The sequence below is a fragment of the Platichthys flesus genome, chromosome 6 (genome assembly GCF_949316205.1).
Source record: "Platichthys flesus chromosome 6, fPlaFle2.1, whole genome shotgun sequence".
NCBI lineage: Eukaryota > Metazoa > Chordata > Actinopteri > Pleuronectiformes > Pleuronectidae > Platichthys > Platichthys flesus.
In genome coordinates, this window is record NC_084950.1 from 11,658,039 (window position 1) to 11,681,342 (window position 23,304).

Here is a 23,304-nt window from a genome sequence, read left to right on the forward strand (position 1 = left end):
TACTCAATATTTATATTATATAAACTATAGAAGCTACACTACATGCTTATATAAATATTACATAGTAAACGAATGAGAGTTTCACAGCTATCTCTCTGCAGCCTATAGGGTGCGCGCTTACTCGAGTTATCTTGTGCCTGTGCGTAATGACGTTTCTGTCCTTCAGCTCCAGCAGTATCTCTCCTCCTCCTCCTCCTCCTCCTCCTCTTCCCCCTCCCCTCCTCCCTTCTGTCACATCTGGATTTGGCTCCTCTCATCAGCACCACTCGGCGCAGTGGGGGAGAGAGAGCGCGGGAGGGAGAGAGAGGGAGAGCCGGAGAAGCGGAGGACAGCTCGGTCGGTGCAGCCTCATCCACAGCGGAGCAGAACCCAGGAATCCGCACTCACAGATTTTTTTTTTTTTTTGCATCCCCGCTGTCCTCCACCCGCAATTCCAGCTTCTCCCTTTTTCCTCTTCTTTTTCTTATCTTCCCTCCCCTTGCATTTGGGTATGATGAGCTCCAGCCTGCTAGAAAACCCGGTGCAGGCGATTCTGTACCTACGGGAGCTCACCACCATCGTCCAGAACCAGCAGAGCCTCATCCAGACCCAGCGCGCCCGGATAGAGGAGCTGGACCGGCGGGTGGACGAGCTCATCGGCGAGAACAGGCACCTGATGGACGTCAGGGTCCAGCAGCAGCATCCTTACCACCACCACCACCTCCACCACCATCATATCCCCGACCCCAGCTTCCTGCATCACCACCATCACCCCCCACATGAGGACCCCGAGCCTGCAGATGCGGGGTCTCTGCCGGAACATGCACCAGCAGCGCAGGTCGAGACCAATCCGGAGGTCCAGCCAGCGCCTCCGCAACCTATGGACCCGGGGGACATGCAGCTGGTACCGGCCGATCCGTCAACGATCTCCCCGGTCGAGAGTGACCCAGAAAACGGCGGAAGTTTCACCAGCTGCCGCTCTTTGGTGCAGATGACCCCCACAAGCCTCTGTCGGTCTCTCGCCAAGCAATCTGAGTGAGTTATAGTTCATGGTCATTTATTGTGGTGTGTGTGTGTGTGTGTTTGGCTTAGGAAATACGTATGTTGTGGGCACCTAAATGTGTTTACACACTGACACTATGGGGACCTGTCTCTTCATGAGGACAAATAAGTCCCCAAAATGTACATCATCAAAATATAGGTTCGAGAGGTTAGAGTAAAGGTTATGGTTATTGGCAAGTAGCGTGATGAAGGCTATGTCTCCAGGATATATTGTAAGTCGATGTTATATGTGTGTCCAATGGTTATATATGTTTTTTAGATTTAGTTGAAAACCTCCTATTGTGCTGTATTTTCTGCAGTATTGACCCATACCCTAAACACCTCCCCTGCTTTGGTTATCATGGGTTATTTTGTATCCATCTCAGCATTTGTGTGGCGTTTGTCCAAACCACAGTGCTTGTGCACGGGCATGTATGTCCTGCAGACTGAGCTGCGTTAAACCAAATGTTACTCTCTGTGTGTGAGAGTGTGTGTCGGCTGAGAACTGTGCCAGAGGAGGAAGAGGTGGATTATTTAAATGAGAAGCTGGATCACGATTACTGGCTCATTACATAACAAACAGCTGTAGGCCTGTATGCAGGAGTGTGTGTGTGTGTGTGTGTGTGTGTGTGTGTGTGTGCGTGTATGTGTGTGTGTGCGTGTGTGCGTATGTGCTGGAAATACTCTCACAGCACAGTGGTCAATGTCATCTGCAGACAGGAGCAGCTTCACATGTGAAGATGAGACACCATGTCTCATCACCGTGGCTGTTGGCTTTCATTATTTATTGCATGGGATCTTGGGGGAATTCTCAGGGGAGCAGTGGGTCTCTGAAGTTGCAGCGTTAGATGAGACACACATGCACACAGTCATAGGCAGAGAGACGTAGACACCCAGCTCAGCAGCAGGGCCTCGTAGTTCACCATCACATCACCTAATGAGTGAAAACTACCTTTCTCTCTTTTTCGTGCTCTCAATACCTCAATGTGTGTGTGTATGTGTGTATAAGTGTGTGTTCTGCTCATAAGTTGTATCTCAGCAGGAGTCCTGATTGGTCTCTCTGGGACTCCACCTCCAGTGAGGGGAGCAACGCAGAACGAGGAAGAGTTGAGAGGAGCAGAGGAGTGCAGCGGGGGAAACATGCATATTATCAAAAAAAAGCAGTTGTTGATATAAATCCTACAACACACAACACGTTCCCTGCTCTGTGTGTGTGTGTGCGTTTGTGTGCCTGTTGCTCTCCCCAGTTTCTCTGCCTGGAACCTGAGTTAGATTTGTGCTTTCTAAAGAGCGTACCCTGCGGCAACTATTTGTTAGTCTTTGACGGGAATCATTGTAACACCACTGGTTCCAAATTCAAATTAGTTTACTGGTGAGGAGAAAAAATTACAACAAAGGAATCGTTGTAATAGAAGCTGGTAGCATAAAAAACAGAAGACAGCAGTGGCGTCCCTAGGTTGATCACTCAGCAGAGCGGGGCCGGGGGTCTATTAAGCGGCCCTTCCTGCTCCTGCGGTTGCTGCTGTGTGTCCTTGAATGCAACCTTACATCCCAACATCCGCATTGATTTTATGGCCACCTGGATAAGACCAGTTGCTTAACACTTAATTTCTACTATTGCTTCTGGCATTCCGCATGTGCAGGTGAAGGTGAGGTGAGGTGAAGCCTTCACTTGCATTTTGAGAGGATTCTTCTCCCTGACGTCATTGGCTTCTGCGTCCTGTCTGCACCTGACTTGAGATCAGATCTGCCCTCTACTATTGCTGCTGTCAGTGTGACGTTTGTGTGTCAGCGTGTTTCTGTGTCAGTACATGTGTTGGGGTTTTTTGTGCATATGTTTGTAGGTGCATGTGTTAGCCTGCATTAGCTCTTCCAACCATCTTACGTCTTACTGTTTGCATTAATATGCATGTTTATCTTATGCTCGTATAGAGCCCAGCTTTACAGATATATGACTTGTCATCTCCGGGTCAGCTCAGATTGTATGGTTGCATTGTTGTCAGCATTGTCAATGCACGTGGATTTGCCTATGGTAGGAGGGTGAGACGGGAGCCTCTCCTCTGCTCATTTCTCTCTCTCCTTCCAGCTGAGCCTCCTATCTGCCCCACTTAGCCCATGGAGCGAACAGTAATCAGCCATTCTCAGGAGAGAGAAAAAGGAAGAGAGATAGAAAGAGAAGGAGAGTGATTCAAGCTCAGTCGTCTTCTTTGATGGAGCCCTCGGAGGTGTCTAGAGAAAGGAGCTGGAGGCTAACACTGGATTGCACCAGTGAAAAAGGGAAGGAGGCAGAAAGAGAGGCTTGGGAATAAAGAAAAAAACAGAGAAAGGGTGGCCAAAGGAGAACGGAAGGAGGAGGAGGGGTGGTGGGGGGTTCAGTACACAGTGAGTGAGACAGGTATACAGGGAGAGACGGAAACAGAGATGAGAGACATTTGAAACGGGTGCATTTGGGGTAGCTGTCTCCTCGGTTCTGCTATGTTGCTGGCAGACAAGTAGGTCGTATGGCACAGGGACAGGCCCGGCGTCCTGTAGCGCAGCCAAAGGTGAACACAATGCACTGGCGATGTTTTGAGTCCAAACCGAGTAGATCTTGATGCACGTCAACCCTCCTCCTTTTCCTTCTCACCACTTTCCTTGCACCCTGATACTGGTCATTGAAACGCACTGCGTTTAGAGTACTCATACAGAACAGGGAAAGCAGGGAGATGGTGTGAGGGAGGACGGGGCAGGCAGAGAGGGAACACGGGCCGACAGCAGGAGCCATGTACTGTTAAAATATTCACCTGTTCTCTTTGTAAGCGTTGTTGGAGGCAGATAACTGTATCTGTGCGTCTTGTAGAGGCAGATGGATGGACCTGCTGAGTGTGTGTGTGTATGTGTGTGAATGGGCAGTGGCTGATCTAGGATCTAAATCCGGGGCCGTACAGGAGCCACAATTTAAACAGGGGCTGCAATTATATGTGCAACATGCAACAACCATGTAGAATTCCTCCTTCAGTAAGGTGCACTATGCACTTCTACGGGGAAGCAATGCTGCAGAGGACTGGAGACTCTGTTTTCTTTCATCACATTTTTTTGTGCTTTCATTTCTATCGCTCAGAATTAGATTGAAATTGTATCTCATTTTTAAGCAGTAGTTTGATATTTGGGGATATTTGCTTTTTTGCCGAGAGTTATTTATATTTGGTCTGAGGCCTGAATCTAATTTTCTTCTACCCTAAGATGTTTCCTATCAATTATTGATGCAGTAACTGTCTCAGAGATTTGGTTCTCCATCTGGTTGCATGTTACAGCCTATGGCTATATGCTTTTTACATTGTTGGATTTGATGTCTGACACATGTGTTCAACTAAATATTATCCTTCGAATTAACTCATATTCATAATCTTGTTAGTATGCAGAGATAAAACCTTGAGGTAATTTTCAAGGTGGGCCTTACATTACACAACTCCACAACACACACTGAGGGTGAACTACCACGCGTTACTACTGCTCATATCAATGAGACTTGAAGGATTTTGCACAGAGAAGATTCCACCTTGAAGACGAGACAAGAATAACGAGATGCATCAACTCTGAAATGGACTTTTAAATAATTAATGATTTATTTTTTGAAAGCAGCAAATGATTTAAATGAAGAAATAGAGTAATTGAGTTGGAGTCATCTCATGCATGAGACATGTTGTTTAGTATGACCACAGAGATTCAAGATCAAGTAGGTGAATAATGAAAGTGTTGAGATATTCACCTGTTGGTAACCTGGTTGAAACAAACAACTCTGCATCTGTGAGTTTTAAAAATGTGCATACAGTACATGTATGTTGACATGCATGTTCAAAGACTCAGTACTGAAGGAAAGACAGAACATCTCCTGCTTTTTGAGACGAAGAAGGAAGAAAAACAACATAAATGCCATGAAATGAAAACTAGAATTGAACATAATTGTTTTTCGAGCTACCAGAATCGTTTTTTTTTAAGATTCCAAATATAGTGCAACTGGAGTGCATGAGGGCAGCAGGTATTCTTGACTTGGTCCCCTAACGCTGCTCTCCAAGCCCCGACGCTGAGGTTGTAAACCACGGCACAAGTGCTGCTAAAAGGAGAACAAATTATTCATGTTTGTGTTTGCAAGTGTAAGTGTTGACAATGGTGGAGTAGGTGTTACAACAGATGGACGAGTATTACGTAGGTAGAACCCTTAGAATGTTGATTGGTTGAAACCGAACAAAGGTCTGTGTTATTTGAAGTGTGTGGAAGTTGCAGTGAAAAGAAGCCTTGACTGTCAGTTTGAGACCTGTGCCGACTCTGAATGCCTGTCACTGTACGTCTGTGTCATGAGCAGTATGCTCCCAGGTCAGGAGACTTACTGTACCATGGCCAAGAAATTCACTGTCTACTAAGTGCTCTCAGCTCATTTTGGTAGGATCTAATGTGACCCATTCGGTCAGACACATGCCTTCAAAAACGTTCAGGTCAGGCAGCATCCAAACTAACGTTTTCTTTTAAAAAGGCATCAACTCCGCTCTGGATACGCCGCCTGTCGGGGGTGCACTTTAGTCTGGACGGGCAGAGTTTGAAGATGTTTGGAAACTACTTCTTTGAAGTAGACCCTCACAAACGCTTGCTGATTGGGTCTTATCGAAGTAGCCTTCATTGACTCAGCACGCTCCTATCACATGATCCCTCTGGAGGAAAACCAGTGGCATCAGCCGTTCTGCTATTTCCACCATGCCTTCCTGTTTACACACACATGGCACGCGTACGTGCGTTTTCGTTGAGTATGGAGGAGTATTAAAGCGAATAGGAGAAGGCCAAAATGCTCATTTGGACAGAGATTGTTTGCATTTTCAAGTGATATGAAGCCTATAACACTGAGCATTCATCTTAATTCGTCGTCTTCAGTAGTGGAGGGTGTCCAGCCTCCGAAAGTTTAGGGCTTATACACCAAACCCTTTTTTATGTTTTGTTGATATCTTCACTCTAAATTGCTCCACATAAGCGCACCCGCATAATCCTTAAAATATGAATGTACATGTAAAATGTATGAGAGAGAAACGAGAGATGCGAACTTAAGAAGAGAAAGAGACAGAATCAGACACAGAGAATACCGATCTGTCCAGATATGTTTTTTGGGGGAATTCTGCTTAATCACTGCCGATCTGGTGATCTGAAAGGGAGGCAGGCCCAAACCAGCCCTTACTGACACACAAACGTGGAAATGCTCGCACATATATCTAAGCTTTCTCAGCTCTGAATTGACCTACATAGGGTGTTTTACCCTGGGATCAGTGCCCCACTGTCAACAGAACTCATGGAAATAATCCAGAGGAATCTAATGAGATGTCTCTACAGGATCTTTTGGGACATTGGACTCAGAGTGAGCATAAGGGGGAATATGGAAACAAGGCAAACAGCTAGCAGCAGCCAATAACACCCGAATGACAGGCTGTCCTTCCACCTCAGCCTCCTCTCTGCTTACCTCTCCTCCTCCTCTCTGTTCTTCCTCTTCTACAGGAGCGAGATTGTGCTGCATCAGTTTTGCTGCCCCGCCCCTGAACATCCAGAGGCTGACACCACTGGCTCATCTTGGTAAGACGCCCTCAACGACCAATCACAGACACTTATATTCTCAATCTGTTTGTCTGTTTGTTTGATTACGCAAAAACCAGTGCACAGAGTACCACACAACTCTGAACTGGAGCAGGGGATCACTCTCATTGACATTGAAAGATTTATTTTGTGTCTCTTTTTAAAGCAATTTTTTTTTCAAGCAAAAGTTTGATATTCTGGGAATCGTGCTTTTTTAGTTTTCTTCCCAGTGTACAAGAAATAAGCCCACCAAAATGTTCTACTGTTTTTTAATTGGGTTTCACCCGTTACAGCCTGTTGCTCTGCTGTATAACATTGTTGAATTTGATGTCTGACAAATGTCTAAGACTGAAATCTTATACTTCGAATGAACTCAGTGTTGATAAAATAGTTGTTATTTTTTCAACCCTCTCCTTTTGCTTGTTGGTTGGTTTGTGTGTTTTTTTGTAAGCAAGATTACGCAAAAACTACTTTAGTCATTGATTTCTCAGGGAACAATTCATTGCTTCATGAACATACGCTCCATTGAAGGACAATTCTATTTTTCTAGAGGGTTTTGCTCCTGCTTCTCTTCGACTCTTCCTTCAGCCATTGAAAAATTTCCATCCCCTCTGCATATTTGTACACGTGTGTCATCTGACCAAGTGATGTCCGCTCCCATGGCTTTTCTCCATGCTCGTTATCGTGTGTGCTCAGTACACAGCTTGTGGAGTGTTATGAATTGGTGTATTTATGGACTCGCCGAGCACGGAGTCACAGTGAGGGAGTTAAATTCTCCGTAACCGACCTATAGCGCTTACAGCCCCAAGGGTATATCACATATAGAGCGAGAGACAGAGGGTTGGGGGTTGGAGGCGTGGGGAGGGTAAGTGCATGAACTGAGACCACAACTGTTAAAGTGCCCATGGCAACCCAGCACTACTGACGCAATGGTTATTACTACCATAGTAACCGGAGAATTGAAGTGTTGACTTTGAAAATCCACTGTCGCCACTTTTTGCCATCTTTTTCAGCGTGGGCAGGGTGGTCTGTTTGTTGTGCGAATGGGGGTGTTTGAATGTATGACGTTTCACTCTGGAGTTGTTTGAATGAGCAGGGCTCTGTTTTCAACGTTGTAAAGTTGATTTTGTCATGTTTCTCTCTGATTACCGTTCGCGTCCTTGCTAAATATCCCCCCATCTTCTAATCCTCTGGGTCCAGTCTTTCTCAGTCTAAAGCTTTTCTCTCTTTTTCATCTTCTGTAATATCTTCCCCCCTTTTTTCTACATCCTTCCCCTTTTTATCTATGTGCATCTCTAGCCGGTATCTATCCGTTGTAGGACTTTGTCTCTTCTAATCACCTCACCGCAATTATTTCTATCTCGTCACTCTCTGTCAAGTCTCCCTCTGTCATTCTGTACTTATTAATATCCCTATCTGTCGGGCTGGACTCTCTCCCTCTCTCTGTCTCTCTCTGTGTCTCTCTCTCTTCCCTCTGATCTGATGACTTCGCTCCCTACACCCACATCAAGTCCCAATTGGATGGGCTAATGGCACAGCGGCAGTGGACAGCCAACTGCGATGATGAGATGTAGAGGAGCCAAGGCTCATTATTATCGTCCTATAGGAAACTGTGTGTTCTGCCTGGTGGCTGTGAACCAGCACCACCTCTGCACAACCAACCGTCACCTACTGAATCAAGCCTCCCCGGAGATGTCATGAGATCTAGCCTGTAACCTGCCGTGACTTTTCTCGCCTCACCCCTTGTGGGAGTGTGTGTGGCGGTACAGTGCTGTGGGCCTCTGTGGGACCTTGAGAGATGCGACTTGACAGATATTAATTTCACCTCCATAGTGACGTCCCTCGTGTAGGCGGAGCAGGAGTGTGTGCATAGTGTGTCTGGTATGTGAGCATGCATGTGTGTGTGTGTTGTGTGTGTGTATTAGAAACAGAGGGAGAGAGAGAGAGAGAGAGAGAGAGTGTATAGCGCCCATATCATTAAAGAGGCTTTTGCTGTCCAGATGCATTAATACCTCAACGCTTGCTTTTAAATCCTCTAATGTATTCTAATGTACTCTAATGTATTCTGATGCAGCGCTGGGGCATGGCAGTGTTTTAATAGAGTTTCTGATAGAGTCGGCCTCCAGCGTGCACTCTCCAACACACTCTCACTTTATCCTCCCCGTTTCCTCCCTCTACGTTTCTATCTCGGCCTTTTCCTCTGCTTCCGCTCTCTTTTCATTTTCTCCAGCTTTTATCTCATTTAAAGATACGGCCGAGCTTCTCCGGCTGTGTCTCTGACTTGTGGCTGGGGGGACGGAGGATTGTTGCTTTCACAGCAATCAGAGAAAACAAAGAGGAACTTTAGTGAGGCTCTCATTATTTAACCATGAGCAGGCTTTTTATTCTCCCCCAGTCATGTTTGGTCCCCTTCGTGTAAAAATTACCGGAGTAAGCGTTATCTGGGCGGAGGAAAAAGATTGCACAAGCACAAACCATCGTGCACAAACACATACACAAACTCACTCATAATCGCACACCATTATAAAACCTCTTAGGGTGTGATTTTACCTCTATGCTTGTACCACGTCATACCTATACGCTTTATTTGGCTGAATAAAGGGAACTGAATGTCCATATTACTTTTAGAAGAGGTGAGACAAGAAATCTGACGATGATGAAAGATGCTGAAGTTTGACCAAAAGTGGATAACGTGGTGATTCAGTATAATTACACTTTCTGCTGTGTCATTGCGATTATTTGCTTTCTTGGTTCTTACATGGATTTCACAGAATTTCTCTATTGCTGCCCTGCAAAAGAACATTGTTCCATCTGTGGACAGGACCTGGGATTATAAGGGGAGGATAGGGCAGTGAGCACTGGGAGGCGGCATCCTGCACAGATTTATATCTATTTTGTTTTGACTGTGCTACTTCTTTATTACTGTTATAATTGATTATTACCCTTGGAGTCAGATTTTGTTATCCCTCTACTTTTTGTACCGGTCACGTTCGACTCGGGGCATATGACGGCCCGTCTATTATTGTCTTGCATCGCTTCCAGTGTTTTTCTCTTATATAACGTCACAGACTTATCATCCTCTTACGCTGTAATCCGTGCAGCAGAACACGAGAGATAGTCATTTTTATTCCCATGAAGCAGACTCAGACAGTTATACTTTTAATCACGATTGCCACTGTAATCCAAAACATGTCATTGCCGTGGAAACACATCCACTCTTTGGAGTGTCGCGCACATGCCGATGCCCGGGGAGCAAAACAGCTGGCGGGACATTGTTGTTGTGCCAAATGACCACACAAGACAGAGATCTAGATGTGGGTGAATATTCTTTCAAGGCAGGCGTTTGATCCAAAACCACTTTCTGTTTGCCACCTACTGCAGCCTGATGTACTTTCTCCTCAGTATCAGAGTGTGTTATCCAGCACAGTAATTACTTGAGTCTGGGAGCAGATTGTTTCCTAATGATGCGGATTGCAACCACTTGAGTGATGAGTGAGTTTGTTGGTTTATGTGATGCTTGTTGTGGCCCGTGTCTATCAAAGACTTCATTTGTATGAATGCATCGACTCATAACTAATGAAAAGCATCAGAGTGGTGATGCATAATCTGTGCGCGTGGTATACCCTAATCAGCTCATACTAACTTTTTATACTGTAATGATGCCACTTCATAAGGACGTGATCATTTATGCCATATGATGACAAATGATTGGTTTCTCTGACTAAGATTGTGTCCCAGTAATCTAATTGGGTTTCATGGTTTAAAACATTCCTGCCATGTGATCTTAATCATTTTTCAACCTATATAAGCTTTATGTTGTGTCATGATTTGATGCATTTGACATTTTCTGACTTTCTCGACATCACTTATCATATGACATAATGTAATGGGGTCATACTTTTCTGATCAAAATAAGCTTCAGATTGTCTCTATTATTTGTGAAGACATCTTGTAAAATGTGATGACCTTTGACCGATCATCTCCAAAGGTTAATCATCTGGAGAACCCTCCCTCCGTCCCTCTCACACACACACACACACACACACACACACACACACACACACACACACACACACACACACACACACACACACACACACACACACACACACACACACACACACACACACACATACACATACAATGATATGATAAATTCTGTCATTGATATATCATTTAGTCTTTTGTTAATTAATGGAAAGAAGCTTAATATTCACTGTTTATGCTTCTGTCAGTTTTATATCATCAAGGATAGTGTATAGTCAAAATAAGTCCCTGAGTCATCAACCTTGAGTGGTGATAAAATGTGTTTTGACACCATTTAATTATTGACATTTTTCATCAGATTTACAAACAGTGAAAATATTGTTGTCTGGAGTGTCAACTTTTTCAAAAAATTATTTCATTATTTCATCCTGGCCACATATCCTGAGTTTCTGCCTGTGACTTGTCACCGGACACACACAGTCTCCCTCGCCCGGAGCCACTGCAGCCACACATCTGCTGCTTCCCTCACGAACCCCCTCACACTCGGCACAGTTGATGACCTGCCACTGAGATAATGGCAGAGCTTTGAAGGTCAGCGGCGATGACTGATAGCTTTCTCCTCCTATCACCTTGGTAGTGGACAGATGCTGAGCCTGGAAGACGGAACCTCCTCCGGTGGCGGACAGGAAGTGGAGGGAACCATGAGGGAGGGACCTAGCGAGTATGAGATCACCCTGGAGAATAAAAACAAACAGGTGAGTGTTGTTGTTTTTTTAAGGTGCATGTGAGGCCCTGCAGACACGTGATTGGACGGACCCCTCCACCGGTTTAGGTTTGAGGAGGTGATGATGGATGATCACCTGACAATGTGTCTTCCCTCACAAAAGAGATTTCCATCCAGATCTATTTCGGTCTCTGTTGACATGACAGAGAGAACCAGCGAATCCAGTGCCGCGGCGACGTGAACACAAAAGATGCTAGGTTGTCATGGCAACAGCTAATAACTGCTCCTGGTGATTTCCTTCTTTCTTGGAGCAAACGGCTGAAGAGTCCGTCGCCGCCACTGCCTTCACTGCTGCAGTGTGCGCACGCAAGCACGTATAAGTGTTTGTCCGTTTGCTTTTCTGTTTGCGTTTGCAGACGCACACACAAACACACACACACACAGGCACATGTGCGGCTGTACTCCTTTTCTCCCTCTCTGTCTCATCTTCCCTCGCCTCACACTCTTCCCCCGCCCTCCCTCGTTTTTCCCTCCTGCTGAAAATTTCGGATGCTATGATTTTTTGGGGCTGATCTGCTGCTGCCAACAAACAAAACAGAAATAGGGTTGTGCGGTTGTTTACTTTTCTATTCAATTTTCTAACAACAACTTCTTATGGCACAGCATATCCATCCTCCTTCCCATTGTCCTTTAGCCACTATTAGCAGTTGAATGATGATAGATTAAGTTTACTTTGGATCTAATACCATAAATTCTTTCTTTTTTTAAAAGAGTGGGTAGATGAGTAGGGATTCTTCTGAGGAGGGTGTGTGTGGATTTCATGATTCAGGCAAAGCTGGAATTCTTTTTATCTTTTGTTGACATCAGTACAAAACGGTGACATAATATTTGCCTGCTGGTAGATGAATACATATTTTTGTCTGTTGTTTTGTCTGTTTACTAGGCTCTCCAAGTTTCAGAGCCTAGTAAACATGTTTTGATACTTAAACTCACTCCCCCTCACTCGCTTCCCTTTCTCCAGATAGAAGAGTTGGAGCAGAAGTACGGAGGCCACCTCATAGCAAGGCGGGCGGCCCGCCGCATCCAGACAGCCTTCCGTCAGTATCAGCTCAGCAAAAACTTCCAGAAGATCCGCAACTCACTGTCAGAGAGCAAGCTGCCCCGCCGGATCTCCATGCGCCATCCCAGTCCTTCAGGCCGCACCCGGAACGCAACCCAGAGACACAGTTACAGTCTGCACCCAGGAGGAGGACAGATACCTCTGCGCTCCAAAACTCCCCCTCCTCCGCCATGTCGATCCACCTCTCTGCCCCCGTCTCCTGCGTCTGCCCCATTAGCCGCTCGCTCTCCTGCCCCGACCACAGCTCCACCTCCAATGTCGGCACCCTCACTCACACAGCTGGAGGACTGCTTCAGTGAACAAGTGAGTCTCCGTTCATCTTCTGTCTCCCATAAGCTTCACTCTAAATAGGGATGTAAAGTGGTGCAGGAAGTTTCATTAAATTATAAAAAACTGTCATTACTATAGCAGCCTGGCATTTTGTTCCAGACTCAGGTATCTCACAACCTTTGCCCTGACATAATCTGGAGACATTCATGCTGCCCTCTGAATTAATTGTAATAGCTTTGTGGACTTCCTGACCTTTTTACATATTGCCATCATAAGGTTAACGTTTTCATTTAGCCAAATAGGCCATGGTTTGCTAAGTAGCCAGCCGCCATCCCTGTGCCCCTAGCCACCAGCTGGAATCAGAAACTTTTCCACTCCTCACTCCTGCTCATTGACCTGATTAAATCAGTGTTTTCAAGTGTTTTTCTCATCATCTTATTTGCAGCTGCACTCTTTGGCCCAGTCAATCGATGAGGCCCTTCGTGGTTGGAGCCTATCAGAGGGCGGAGAGGGGAAGGGGCTCCTAATGGACCCAGGGGCACTCCGCGCGGCTGCTGAGAGCGCCTGTCTGCCGCGCAGTGCCAGCTCGTTACTGATGGCCTTCAGGGATGTCACTGTTCACATTGACAGCAATAGCTCCTACACCATCTCCTCTGCCACCACCACCACCACAACCTCGATGGGCAACACCGGTGGGGGAGCGCCGGGCAGTAGGAAAACGTCTTTGGGTGGAATGGCGGGGGGGTTAGATGGCCAGTTTGCAGACGAACCAGAGTTTCCTGCCCCGCCTCCCATCGAGGAGCTGGAAATGGTCGATCCGGGTTCCAGGAGGGGCTCCACAGCGCCAGGTCCGGGAGGAGGAGGGATGGAGGGGGAGAGCAGCTCAGACAGACTGGGATCCACTTCTAACTCTGCTTCCACCTCCACCTCCACCCAGTCGAACCAGCAGCCTGCACAGATTTATACCCAGTACCAGCAGTACCACTACACTCATCCTCAGCATATCCCCGGGGGGCAGAGCCCTGAGTCCTTGCAGGCCCTGGTCGTCTCTCTGCCCAGGGACCGCTGCCAAGACCCAGCCTCGTGCCGCTCGCCAACCCTGTCCACAGACACACACCGCAAACGCCTCTATCGTATCGGACTCAACCTCTTCAATGTGTGAGTGTGCTGGAAACACACGCACACACACACACAAGCACACACTCACACACACTTACTTAGCCTCTCTCTCTTCAACACACAGAAAAATTATAAAATTTCACGGCCCTTTTCCTCACCCTCTGGCTCAGGGTTCAAAGTCCACTTATTACTGTTTGTGTCTAGCAAACCTTCAACAGACAGGCAAATTGTTAATCAGCTGCACATTAGTTTGTGTGGTGGAGAGGAGGGGGGGGGCGCAGGAGGAAGAGAAGAAAATAGAGAAAGAAAAAGATGGAGAAGGCAGTTGAAGAAGAAAGGGAGTCAAGGAGGTCATGAACAATTTTGGAGAGACTCTCGGTGACTATAAATAGAGTCCACGGTCGGCCTGCACGTATTATTAGTTAATACAAATTAAATTAAATGAACTCATATGCATCAGTGACAGTTGATGTGATCCAGAAGTCTAGAGCTAACAGCTTTTGTGCATGAGTGCACTCTTCTTTTCCCTCTTTTCTCCTTTCTCTTTGCGCAGCTCCCCCCCCACACACACACACTCACACACACACACATACACACATACAAACACACACGCACACATTAAAGCACCCTTTCCCTTATATGAAGTGTAAATCATTTTCTCTGTCACTCAGGCGCCTCACACCTATCTGCTTGAATTCACAAAAATCCTCTCACACGCCCTGTTAACTCTAACACTATCTGCTTCTGTGCTGTTGCTGATCTGCGGGCAGGAACCCAGAAAGAGGCATCCACTTCCTGATCACTCGTGGCTTCATCCCGGACACGGCCATCGGAGTGGCTCACTTCCTGCTGCAGAGGAAGGGCCTGAGCCGACAGATGATTGGAGAGTTTTTGGGGAACAGCAAGCTGCAATTCAACCGAGATGTCCTTGAGTGAGTCCTGATTTTCTATATATGCAGCAACACATACATCACACACAGAAGTAGATGTGAATTCTAAGTCTAAGTCCTGTAATATGGGCCTGACATTGTTGCAAAACACTGTGTGTGTTTGTGCGTGAATGTTGTACACAAAAATTGTGTAGTTGTGTAACATGCAACTGAGATCTGTCCCAGCAGAGGCCAGGTATCATCAAATATAAAACAACATCTGACATCACAATGAAGTCCTTGGGGCAAAACACTTTTTCAAACTTTAATGTCTGCAATTTCAGATTTGTCTACATGTGCACAAATATCAACACACTTGCAAACCACATTACACATTTGCGGATTTTTTACACATTCACATATATGATTACACGTGTTATTGATTCTAAATCCACATTTGCAGACTCCTGTACATATTTACAAATCTGATTACACACACTTATCGGGATAGTATTCTGACTGAAGTGTAGGAAGCTCAGTTTTTGTGAAGATGATTATTTAGCTCTAAACAAGATTTAACACACCTGAACCCAAAATGCAACAACTGAGTGAAAAATACATCACAAGAATATATAAAAACATTTGAGGGGCCAGGTAGTGAAAACATTCCTTCTCCAATGTTGTTTGTCCCTTTAGTTCATCAAAAGCTGCATTAATTCATATTCAAATGCTATTAAAATTGATTGATTAAAGAACTTTTTACCAGTACTTAATAACATGTTTTAGAATTGCAGATTTGATTGTATGATACATAGAAAGAACCTCTTGCTGCTGAACTAAATGACTTCCTGGATTTAACATAACATTCTTCCCTCAACATTTGTTAAGTACTTGTTTCAGAGCCGATGTTAAGGTTAAAAAGAATAAACAGTGACCCAGTTCCGTATGTTGCTTTTTATTACCAAAAGATTGCAACAAGAGATTTGTCGGAATCACTTTAATGAATTTAAAAATATCTGGCTTATCAGAGCCTAATCACTTTATACACACATGATATCCGACACAGACACACATACAAACCCAGTTGACATGCAGCACATTCACAGCAACAAGCATCCACTCAATGCTTTGACTATATTCACATCCAACCAGTGTTGACAGAGATCCAGGATAGGGAAGCTTTTTGCTGAGGTTGTTGCTGAGACTTAAGAAATAGGTCACTGCACACACACACACACAGAAGACACACACACACACACACACACACAATCACACACACACACACACAAACACACACACACACACACATACACGCACACACACACACACACACACACACACACACACACATGCACGTTAACATACAGTACACTTGCACTTCCCTTCTTGTGCATGCACTTCCTTTATTGCACAGTCTGTCCTCTGCCTTTCAAGTGCCCCCTCACTCTTTGCATTTCATTATTTCACCCTCTCACCCATTTCCTTCCCTTTTATGCCCCCCCCCAGACCCCCCCTGTCATCAGACCCTTTCTTCTCCATTAATATTTGCACAAAGAGTGTGTGTGTCCGTGTGCGTGTGTGTGTGTGTGTGCAAAATGTTGTCTCTATGTGCATCTTCCAGGTCACTGGCTCTGTAAAGGAAGTATGACTGTTAGAGCGAGATTTGCCATCAGCACTTGGGTAGTCACATTTTGTCACACGCGCACTAACACACACTCGCACGCTCACCTTCACATCACAGTGACGCAACGCAGCTAAACCCGATCTCACTTTCCTTTCTCTCTCTGATTTCTCTTTCTTTTCCCCTTCCTTTCTCACTGTCTGTCTCAATGCAGTTGCGTTGTGGATGAGATGGATTTCTCAGGCATGGAGCTCGACGAAGCCCTAAGAAAGTTCCAGGCTCATGTCCGCGTTCAGGGAGAAGCGCAGAAAGTGGAGAGACTCATCGAAGCCTTCAGGTGAGACTGTCATCTCGCTCACGTGCAGGCCTCACTGACTTAATAGGGCTCTGGCAGTCCATCACATGAATGAGCAATGCTTGTATAAGGGCCCTCTGATCTTTTTAAAATTAATGGACCTCTTGCCCGTGGCCAACTGTGCAAAACAGACAAACAAAGAGACATAACCAAACCCGCAGATTTTGCAGTAAAACAGAAGTGTCTTTTCTGATCTCATCTCGCAGCCTAGGGCAGCAGACACATCCAGAACTGTGGATGTCCAGAACTGTGGATGTGTCCGCCGACTGTGTAGGCAAAGTGTTTAACTGGTTCTGCTAGCTCACTGCGACAGGCTCTGATGAGACCAAAGCCCTGTTTCATTAACAAATTACACTGATTGCCTGTAACCTTTGACTAAACTCAGCAGAGTTTGATTGTCAGCCAATCATAACAAGAGATCGGAGCTGCAGGCAATCAGCGTGCATTTCATCAGGACCAAAATAGATACTCTATTTCACAAACCTCCTCCCCTGGATGACAGTCCGCGGACCCATCTTCAGGGGGGCTGGTTGCGTGCGGTGAACACTGAACAGCTTCCGCTTCCATCCAAAATCAAACGCAAATATGTGGAAGTGCTTGTTTGGTTATCACAAGGTGGTTTTTTTAAGCCTGAGTTGTTCTCTGCTCATTTACTCTCCAGTCACTAAAATGTATCCGCAGACCCACTGAAGAAGACACATTTAGATACCAAGAGGACCCTGAGAGGCCTTCTGTAGTTTGCACACTCCATTCATGCCTGTGAATGGACTGTCTGGCTTTTTGTGTCCTCCACCTGGACACAAACAAATTCTATGACGCTGGTTTTTTTTGGGCTTCTCTGGGGCAAAAGCAGATAGTTACCTGACAAATAAGATGGCACCTTATCCCCTGGCTGGAACTCTCCTTGAAATGTCCTGGCAGTTTCCAAAGATTACCCCCAGGACTAAAAATGCAATAAAAATGTGATCATTGTTTTCTGTTGAAGCGTAATTGGTTACCTCGCTGTGAACGTTTTAATCTGCCTCTACTGATGCTCTTTCCCCTCACAATGTGACCAGAAGGACATGACTTGTGCCATATTGCACATTTTAACTCCCAGATGTCCTCTTCCATTATGTAAAATCACTAGAACAATACAATGTAAAGAGTCTGTCTCCAATATGTGATGTGAATATCGGCTTACTCTTTCCTGTCTCTCTTCTTGGGCCCTGAAGCTGATTACCAAGATTTCTTCTAAAAGGATATAGCTGGTTTATTTCTTTTTTTCTCTTGTCTGCTCGTCTTTCAGTACTTTCCAACTTGTCTGTGTGGCACTAAGCCCAAACCTCATTGTCATTCAGTCTGTCCCACTACGACTTAAACCTTAAAGACTAAGGGCTATATTTTAACGATCTGAGCGCAGGGTCTAAATTTCATGGTGCGAGTGCATTTAAGATTTGTCCAAATCCACTTTTGTTAGTTAAACGCTGGAGGGAAAAAAAGACCTTGCACCTTGGTTGATTGCTGTGGTAACGGGGCCTTTTCCAGGTAATAAGAAAGAGCACAGAGTGTACAGAGGGAACAGTGTGACTAAGCACAAGAGCGGACCATCTTAGTATGTAACAAGTAGAGTGTACGTTCGTTTCACACCCGCCTGTGTTGGTGCATATTACTATCTGCAACAATGCGTCTGATCAGACCTTATTTTAGGACTTGCTCAGATGGGTGCAAGTGCATTTTATTATCAAATATATGTTATGTGATAATTCCTCAAACCCAAAGGAATCCCCAGTTTTAATCAAGGTAACAGTACGTTTTCTTTTTTTGCGTGTCCACTTTACCTGGGGCTTTATTCGTCTCTGCTGTAACGTTCAGAGCAAACAACGTATGGCGAAAGGAAATAAACAGCTAAATGGATGTTTTTTCCTTCCACTGTTTGTATTGGTCAATCACAATAGATCACGATTTCTCGATGCTATTTGCTGCCTAACATGAATACAAACTTGACACATAATCTCATCAGGGAACCTTATTTGAGCCTGAGTCATCTGTGTCTAAAACAACGACTCCCATGATCCAACGCTGCTTCATGATGTAACCAAACTAGGTCGTATTTTTATCATTTTGACTGACAGCCCCCTAGAGGCTGAAGTTATATCATCAGCTTATTATCAACAATAGAGCAGGTGACTCACATTAGAGGAGAATAGACACAATTGGAAAAACACAATGAATGATTTAACACAAAATATATATATATATATAAATACATAGAACACATTTAAGATACAAGAACACTTAAGTACTTATCCTCACAAATCATGTTATATATATATATATACAAAACAAGTTATAAGAAAGGAGAACAATCAATTTCTGCATTAAGAGCAGGATAAACCATGGCCATTAATCAGACAACCCTTAAGTTTCTCGTTGGATAGTGGATTTGTTGGGGACTATTTCCAGCTGTGGATTAATAGACATTAATTCGGGGAAAAGGAGGTCAAGTGGTTTGCAGAGTGTGGATACGCAGGGAATTACTTTACATGACCACTGTATGACCTCTGCTAAAGAGGTCCTGTTTACGTGTGTTTGTTTGTAAGCAGATTTATGCAAAAACATCTGGATGAATTATCACAAAACCTGGTGGAGGGATGTGGTTTTGGGATCAGCGGGCAGCTCCAAGATGTTTTTCCCGTTTCTTCAACATTGAGAGATATTAAGCTTGTGGTTATTTCCACTGACTTTCCAGGGAATACATCGATCTAGATAAAAAATAAATCATATTTTAGGAGATCGATATCTATGAGCGTGTGCAATTTGGTGCAGCTTGAACAGATTTAAGGAGACTGCAGGGCCCTGTTGGAGCTGCGCTCTCCTAAGTGCCATTCTAGTTGTCACTTCTGTTTTGCATATACCCGGGCGTTTTCTAACTCTTTGCAAGAAGTGGTGAAGGAAATGGAGAAAGTGAGCAGTCAAGTCTGCTTTAGATCTGAGGGCCAATCAGCTAATCATCAGCTAATCATCGGTTAATCACATCGCACTCAATCATACAGGCAGGGCCCCCTGGGTGCAGAGTACATATTCATCAGTGATCCAAGGCCGCGCTCTCTGTAGTTGAATCTGTGAGTATATAAATCAGAGAAGAGTGGGCTTTATTGGGACAGCCAGACATCCGATGCCATGTTGGTTACGTAATAGTTGTTATGTCATCCTGTTTGAAGCGTGTTGCCCTCTTGACGTGAGTACTTCTTTTATTCAAAGTGGTATTTGTGCCAGCTGGCATGCAACTCTCATATGCAGATATGAAGATGAGAGATTCGGGAGCTAGTGTTCAAATAAACTGGTTACATAAGACAGAGATCCATGCCTGAAAAATGTGTGAATGAAGCACAAACAGACACTCACACACACACACACACACACGTCCAATCATTTATTTATTCACTCGACTGTTTGTTCACTCAGTGTATTAATGTGCACACATGCGCTCACACATCCATGCACATGTCCATTTGCATACATACACACACACCCACACGTACAGAAGTACTCTTCTCTTGTGTTCAGCCTTTGATGAATTTGCTGCAGAATTACAACAAGTTGACACATCCAGACGCTCGTTTCTGCCTTCATGTGTTTGTGTGTGTCTATGTGTGTGCCCTATGCATATTACATATGTAGGGGAGTATCTATTCCCCCTCGAACAAAGGCATTTCTTCTGAAGTGGCCTGTAGTTGATTGATAGCCAACGGGTTCTCTGGCCTAAGATATCGCCGGGGTTCTGGGAAAAAGGCTTTTTAGTTTGTGTTGGCCTCAGATGTGGCCGCTCGCTTGCATATGCTCTGACGAGTATATAGTCCTCTGGAGCACGGCAGCTTTCTCCATGTCTGCATCCTGCCTGGCTGTAGAGATAAAAGCTTCCCATCGCTGAAATGGCCCACTGTGTAAGTGTATGTGACAGTAAGAAAGATAGGGAGGGAGCTGTGGGAGAAGGAGGGGTGGAAGTGGGGGAGTCATTGTATCGTTAACTTACCCAGGGCCGAACCATTTTGCCCTGTCACACGTCTCCTGTGTCCTTCCGGTCTCATTTATGAAAGAGTGATTGCTCCTCATATCCGAGGAGAAGTTACAATGAGTGAGATAGTCAGTTTATGAAATAGCGCAGCTTGTATGGTAATGGAACCTCCTTAAATTCAGCATGAATGCTCTTATTTCGCATTGAGAACAAGCAACTTTTTAATTGGGTACAATGACAAACTTACTGTTGAGGCATCCCAGAGCTCTCTGTCAGTTGGCTTAGGGTCTGTATTCTCCCTTACCTCATCCAAAATACTCCAAGATCGACTCTGCAATTCCTCGGCAAAAAAAAACACCACCTCACCGGGACGAGCTGACATCATCGGTGACATAACAGAATGTTGTTTGGTGTTTATAAATAGAACCCATTATGCAAAACAAGGAAATACACAGTTACAGATTAGCACTGTTGCCTATTAGCAAAAAGGTTCCTGGTGCGAATCCTGGTGTGGTCGGGGGTCTTCCTGTGTGGAGTTTTAATGTTCTCCCCTTTTGGAGGTGTGGCTTCAAGTGTGACCTGTTCAGGCGATACCCCGCCTCCACCTCTAGCTTTAGCCTACTCCGAGCCCCTCAAGGATAAGTGGTATAGATAATGGAAGGAAATACATCATTACTTGTGCCTATAAATTTGTCACGTTGACTTGAATCCAGAGAAGACGTATTGACCATAGATTGTTTTTTCGTCCACAGCCAAAGGTACTGCATGTGCAATCCCGATGTCGTGCAGCAGTTTCACAACCCGGACACCATCTTCATTCTGGCGTTCGCTGTGGTTCTCCTCAACACGGACATGTACTCCCCCAACATCAAACCCCAGCGCAAAATGGGCCTTGATGACTTCATACGCAACCTAAGAGGTGAGCGGGTCCATGCACACAGAGGGCGCGTATCTCGCTACATTAGATTCGATTAGATTCAACGTTATTGTCATTGCACACAGTACAAGTATATTTACATCTCACCAGAAAGGGCAAATAGTAGATTAAGGTGAATATAAGGCAATATTAACAGGTGAAAGTTTGAATAAACATGGAAAAAAAACGCAGATAATAAAATATGTCAATTAATAACTGATATGGCATGTATTAGTATATACAGATGCAGTGAGAACAGTATTATATATGAAAATTGTAAGATTGATTAATAACCGATAAAGGGTAGCAGATAAGGCATATAGGAGTAAGAGAAGCAATAATTACTGCAAAAGCAGTTAGGGGGTGTAATAGGCTGATGAGTCTGCATGTGAAAAACTGGTGCAATCCGTGCACACGCATAACGAGTGTACGTTAGAGGCCACGTGATATGCATTTTCAGCCCAGCGTTTACATAGAGGCTACACATACAGTATGTGTCATTGTGTGAGTTGCCGCAGTGGAGGGAGTTGGTCTGTTTTACCTGCAGCCATGTTTGAACATTTATGACAAGTAGTTTATGAGTTTTGAACTTAACCAGACAGGCACAGCTCAAACATTTGACTGCAGATCATGAGGCCATCCAATGGAGAGATGTGTCAGGTAGAATGATGAGGAGGAGGAAAAGGGGAACAGAGGGCAGGGGAGTCAACGTTTTGCAACAAGCCTCATCTCATCAGCTTCATTTTAATCTCACCTTCAGCATTTGAATGACAGCCTCCCGAACTGAGGTAAATTACTCAAAGAGGCGGCGGTTGCTTGCCTCAACCGTCAAGAAAAAGCATCAACTGTGTGCGGGCGGATATTTCCAGATATATTCGACTCTAAGCTCTGCCCCAGAGACCATGGCATCGTCTCATTTAATTGAGGCTCGCTCAGATTTAATGATATGAGCGTGGGTTTTCCAGAAGCATCTCATCACCTGCACGCAAGCTCCTCGAGGCAACGAGCACTCGATGTCGATGTCCCTCTCCGACATTGCAACACATGCACACGGCGCTCAAAGCAACACAGCAGTTTATTTTTACATTCAGCTAATGGAAAAAGACCCAGTATATTATAAAATGTGTTATCTTTTTTTCAAGTCGGTTTCAATTTAGGCTGCACAGCAGTGTCAGACCAGAGTGATGTTTGAAACGATAACAGAACAACTGCTGGGTCTTAACATCAGCACACATACTGGGATTGAACACATTCACTCCGATTCAGAGCTTCAGAAACCCACAGTTAAACTAATTTGGCTGTAATATCTCAGACACAATTCATGTGAGCCCACACAGTCAGTCTCTTATTCACTGATTATTGAGTTTATCGTTAGGATCCCCATTAGCTTCCACTGTGGCTGTCACGCACAGTAACTTCCCAGGGATTTGCACAATGAAAGGATTTAACTCACAATCAACATCCATGACTAATAAAACATTGATACCATACATTTCAATGGAACCACTTCAAAATGTGTCAAATGAGGACATGAAGGACTTTGAGGTTGAAATTCTTTAATTTCTAGATTAAGTAAATAAGGAAGGAAATAGATGGTAAATCACGATACAGATTATTTCCTGCTCCTCCCTGAAATTTTGTTGATATCTCTTTAGTTACAGCATATTATGTAATGTGCATTTAAGTGTGTCAAGACCAGATGGACTCAGTGTCCTTT

At 44.8% G+C, this 23,304-nt stretch overlaps 1 protein-coding gene across 2 annotated transcripts in view; it reads left to right on the plus strand.

The window, feature by feature from the left end:
• The first annotated feature begins 179 nt into the window (after window positions 1-179).
• The window catches only part of iqsec3b (IQ motif and Sec7 domain ArfGEF 3b), a 30,889-nt gene continuing 7,764 nt past the window's right edge, over window positions 180-23,304 (plus strand). For both annotated transcript variants that reach the window (XM_062390021.1, XM_062390022.1), the window contains exons 1-8: window positions 180-1,014; window positions 6,535-6,609; window positions 11,234-11,351; window positions 12,342-12,743; window positions 13,156-13,868; window positions 14,600-14,761; window positions 16,534-16,656; window positions 21,424-21,590. In XM_062390021.1, the coding sequence (XP_062246005.1) occupies window positions 491-1,014; window positions 6,535-6,609; window positions 11,234-11,351; window positions 12,342-12,743; window positions 13,156-13,868; window positions 14,600-14,761; window positions 16,534-16,656; window positions 21,424-21,590 (2,284 nt within the window). In that variant the 5' untranslated portion in view covers window positions 180-490. The remainder of the gene's footprint in view (window positions 1,015-6,534; window positions 6,610-11,233; window positions 11,352-12,341; window positions 12,744-13,155; window positions 13,869-14,599; window positions 14,762-16,533; window positions 16,657-21,423; window positions 21,591-23,304) is intronic.